This window comes from Cupressus sempervirens, chromosome 10 (assembly GCF_028749045.1).
Source record: "Cupressus sempervirens isolate cs-2001-9-10 chromosome 10, ASM2874904v1, whole genome shotgun sequence".
Lineage (NCBI taxonomy): Eukaryota > Viridiplantae > Streptophyta > Pinopsida > Cupressales > Cupressaceae > Cupressus > Cupressus sempervirens.
In genome coordinates, this window is record NC_143127.1 from 93,795,087 (window position 1) to 93,799,830 (window position 4,744).

General features: G+C 35.6%; 1 protein-coding gene across 1 annotated transcript; it reads right to left on the reverse strand.

The window, feature by feature from the left end:
• Positions 1 to 1,123: 1,123 nt before the first annotated feature.
• Positions 1,124 to 2,241, reverse strand: LOC149532732 (thylakoid lumenal protein (Mog1/PsbP/DUF1795-like photosystem II reaction center PsbP family protein)). Its single transcript, XM_089805495.1, has one exon. It carries the CDS (start codon positions 2,070 to 2,072, stop codon positions 1,317 to 1,319), a length of 756 nt encoding a protein of 251 aa, XP_089661621.1. The 5' UTR covers positions 2,073 to 2,241; the 3' UTR covers positions 1,124 to 1,316.
• Positions 2,242 to 4,744: the final 2,503 nt, after the last annotated feature.

Consider the following 4,744-nt stretch of genomic DNA (forward strand, 5'->3'; position numbering starts at 1 on the left):
ATCATCTCAGATGCGAGACAGGTAGATTGGAAAGGCCCAAAAAGGAGTGGGAGGAGATAATCTGCAAGTTCTGTGAAAAAGGTGTGGTTGAGACTAAATGGCGCTTTCTCATTGAGTGCATGGCATATGAAGATATGTGGGCCCAGTAGGGGGCATCTTGGAGGCTGACATAAGCATGCACAATTTACTTGAGGAGGATATGATGAGGCAAACTGCTAGTTTTGTTGTCAAGATACACAACAGGAGATCTGATCTGGAAAGGAATATGGAATTAGTATAAGGCTATGACTCATGATCCCTTAGACCAATGGTCTCATAGACGTCATTAAATAATCTTCATTCACTCATTGTCATCAATGAATCATAAAAGGTTTGGCAAATCTACTTGTCTTAAAAAGGGTATGAAGCAAAATATAAATGCATTCTTAGAAAACAAAGTGCAAATGTTTTGTTACAGACACTATTGAACAAACTGAAATGATACACACAAGATTCTCGAGATTGAAGAAGGTGACCCAACTCATTGACAATTCACACCCCTGTTCCCATCACGTGAATATTACATTAGTGACCATTTGAATCAAAAGTTTGGCCGGTACATCCTTAAGAGGCCAAAATCATGATCTCTAGATGATGCGAACAATTTGAGACTGGCGTTACTTATCTTTTCGTTTTCTAAATCTAACAAACGTAGAGAGCTGTGAACAAAGAGGTGCAAATATGATGATACCTTAAAATTGATTAGAGAATTGAACTTAAAAGTTCCTTTGAGAGAGGGAGAACAAACTTGCAAGAACATTAACCAGCTGGCATGAAGCATCCGGGCACATGCTATTATCTTTTCCAGGTATAATAGATATTTTATCCAACAATGCAATGTGGCCAATTGGAAGGTGGCTCAAGCAAACGAAAAAATCAACACATGGTACGAATTATCGTCTTCAAAGCTCAAAACAAACCCTTAACTTCGAATCATATCGGATGTTAGAACCAACCATCCTCTAGCGTTAATTATAGGATGGCTTAAACAAAAGCCCATAAAAAAACCATGTAATTGATCAGAACTAATTATCATCTGAATTCAATCTTCAAGGCTCAAAGCGAAGTTTAATTGAATCGCATATAATATAATAGAACTTATTATTATTCTCTGAGTTCAATTTACAGCAGTTAAACAACAAGCCAAATTTAAAATCCCGTAATACAATACAACATATCAACTTCAGGGCTTTAATCAAACCCTCTGCACAAAAGGGAACAACTTACAGTCGATTTCCCCACAATTTTTTCAAATGGGTGTGATTTAATTCACAAAACTAGGCAGAATCAGTCGCACCGACAGTGGAAAAAGACTCGTGAATATGCTTGAGCATAGCTTCGTCCCTCGTCCAGTCCTGGGTCGGCGCATTCACAAAATGCGCGTACAATTTGTTCTTGGCACACGTCACGGAAATAAGACTGTGTGCCAGAGGACTATCAATCTCAAAATCATAATAAACCTGGCCATTCGCCCCCCTCCTCTCAGCAGACTTCACACTGTTGGCGCTCGATATAATATCCTGCAAATTGACATCGGAGAGCGACAAATTGTTCAAGACCGTGTCCATGGGGGCCAGGGTTCGAAACCCGGCGAGGAAAGTTAGATACTCTTTCTCAGCCTTTCGCTTAGGGTTGTAAAATTCACTGTCTGTACCGTTTGTGCCCTTTTCCACTTTAGAGACGAGGCGCTCTTTCCAACCACTGGGAACATCGTAAGTATACTCTGCACTGTCTTTCTTGCTTGCGTTGCCGCCATAGCCACCATAATTTGCGGCGCTGGCTGCTGTTCCGTAGTATTTGGAAAACCCCTCTTCTATCTCCCCTGCCATGGATGTCTGACTACTTAACACAACGCAAATGGCGGCGGCTGCCGCCAGCGTTTTGCTGCATTTTGTGGGAAGCTCAGTTTTCCCCCATTCTGCACGAATGGCGGGTTTAATAGGCAATTTGCAGATGCCAAAATTGTTGCGTAGATTTGTGGGGCTAATTTTGATGGAGCAAAATGTGAGAGAGCAGAACGATGTCGCCGCCATGGAATTGATCGTTGAATTTAAATTCGCCTGTTACTGCTATATCAATTTAATATTATCCATTCAGATTTTGAACAATTATTACCCATATCCAGTTTATCCATATCTTGATTTATGGCGCATTGCGGAGTTTAGAAGCTCATTCTCATGGAAAAGGGCGAAGTCGATTTGTAAGTTGGGGGGAGATTTAAGGGTCTATTAAATTTATCTTTCTTTCTTTAAATCAGAGGTTAAAATATGAGTTTTTGAGGGATTTTAATTTTAAAAATCAAAAATATAGTTACTTAAATATTGGTAGAGTTATGGGGGTGGTGTTTAAATAGTAGGGTTATATATGGTTTTTTATGTTGGATATCTATATTCAAATTTTCTTCTACATTTAGTTGTTTATGTGGCTTATGTTGACTTGAGTGGGCCTTAGCCGCTTGGTTCAAGTCAACTAAAAACTCTTTCAGAATTTCAATCCCACATTACCTATCAAAAATAAAATAAAAATAGTGGTTAGAAAATAGTTCATCAATATTAAACATAATAAAAATCATTTAAGATATAGTTGAAATTACCATTACACAACTCAAAACCATCACAAGTAATTACAAGAGACGCAAATCGCCAAAGTTCCTTCCAATAGTGTTATTTATTTAGAGTTAAGATGAGGTGAAATTAGTGGAATAATGCATTACCAATTAAGTTTGAATACATGGTCGAAATATTTTGATAGAAAAATATGTTCAATAGAAATATGCTTGATAATTTTCCGAGTTTGTCTAAGTCTGAGTGTGAAACTTTTCCACTTCCAACAAAGAGGCATTTTGCATTCACCAAATATTTGTGGTTTTGCCACTAGCTGCAAGTAGTAATTTGCAAAAATGTAATTGTAATAATTTTTTGGTTGGGAATGGTCTCAAGAGACAATAGAAATGGTTTCTGCCAACACCACTTGTATCATTCACATGCATTAGCTTATGTCAACACATGGATTAGGTGTTGTAACGTGTTATTTTCTTTGGTTTCATTTTCCCTTTATCATCTTGTTGACTGATCACTGAATGTGATCCAAAATGTTCATGAAAGCATTGACAAGTTGTCATTTTTTTCAAACGTATACCATATTACTTAACCTTAAGAACTCAAACAATACAAAAAGTTACTCAAAATGTTGCATCATTGATCTTGCAAATCTTGTCAAAACATTTTGGGTATAGTAAAAACAACCGCCATTTAAGGACCTACAAACTTAACGTGATAAGAAGTCTTGCATTCCATAAGAATAACACTTGCACCAAATGTTGTGCAATGGGATAACCGATTGTGATATAGTGTAAATATCTTTGATGAAAACTTATAATTTGCAACTGTGCAAGAAATGTAGTAGGGGTGTTACAATGTTAGTTGGAAGGATGTCCAATATTATGTAACACACTAAATAATATCAACAAAATATTCATTTTTCAAATGTGGGCCATCTACCTTGTTAGTTCATTGCGTGGAGGACAGTTTTGATGTTAAGCATGAAATGCAAGGACAATAGTTGGTTTGTGTGGAAAGGCAGGTTGCATACTAGGACGACGAGACAATTTCATGCTATGAACCATGTGGTTTATATATGCTCCCTCCATTTCTAAAGAGGGTATTGATTAAGTAGTTCAATCAGAGTTTGTAAAAAATATATCAAAGGCATGTTCCCATGAGACTGCTTAGCTTATTATGGTAATTAATAGTTGGTCAACTTTTTAGGAAATATTTGTGGAGTTGATGCATAGAAACGTAGGATAGTGATATGAGAAAAAATAGTTGTTTCATTAAAAAATGAACTAGAATTAAAGTTTATAATTGTACAAGAATTTATTGATTTCCAACACTGTCATAAGTGGATATATAGTCAACACTTTTGTATAATATAGTTACTTAATGCTAGACAAATACATTTTAAAGTACTTTTTAGGTTAAATTTTAGTTTTAAATATTTTATTCTAATTTTAAATTTATATAATTTTTGAAAGATAAGAATCATCTTTGGGTCAAGCAAGACCCTATAAGATAACATTTGGTAAATTGAGAGCCTCTCATCTGGGAGGTCTTCAATTCAAATCTACTCGAATTTATCATAATAACAATTAATCCAAACAAATAATAAATAATTTGTAATGCCCCGCCAAGGGATCCAAAGAATTAACCTAGAATTTCACTAAGTTTGGTAACATTTTTTTATTTTTTTTAATAACATGAAAGTAAATACCACATATAACTTGAACATAATAACGGAAGCAATAGCAATGTCCATCTAAAAGTAAACATAACATACATAACCGATTTCATTCTTTAAGAATCCCTTAACGTTGAGTTACATCTAAACTAACTAACATATATGAATCCATACATGAATAATAATGATAAGTCCAATGTTTATACATTACATTTCCAAATGCTCAATCATCCACTGTACATGTCACAGGGTATGAAGGCTTAAAAGAATATACATATGTGAAATAAGGTACATCATCCTATTCCAATCCATGATACATCAAAGTAGAGATAATCACATGATACATCATCATAGAAGACATATACATCCATCATAAAGATCAAACAAAATAAACTAAGTGCACGGTTCCTCCCAACCGTTAATAGCATCATTAGACCATCGTGGGCCCTAGCCATCCCTCCGTGCGTAA

Bases quoted from the DNA above. Each gene is read 5' to 3' on its own strand.
- LOC149532732 (XM_089805495.1), bottom strand. From the start codon at position 2,072: ATGGCGGCGACATCGTTCTGCTCTCTCACATTTTGCTCCATCAAAATT.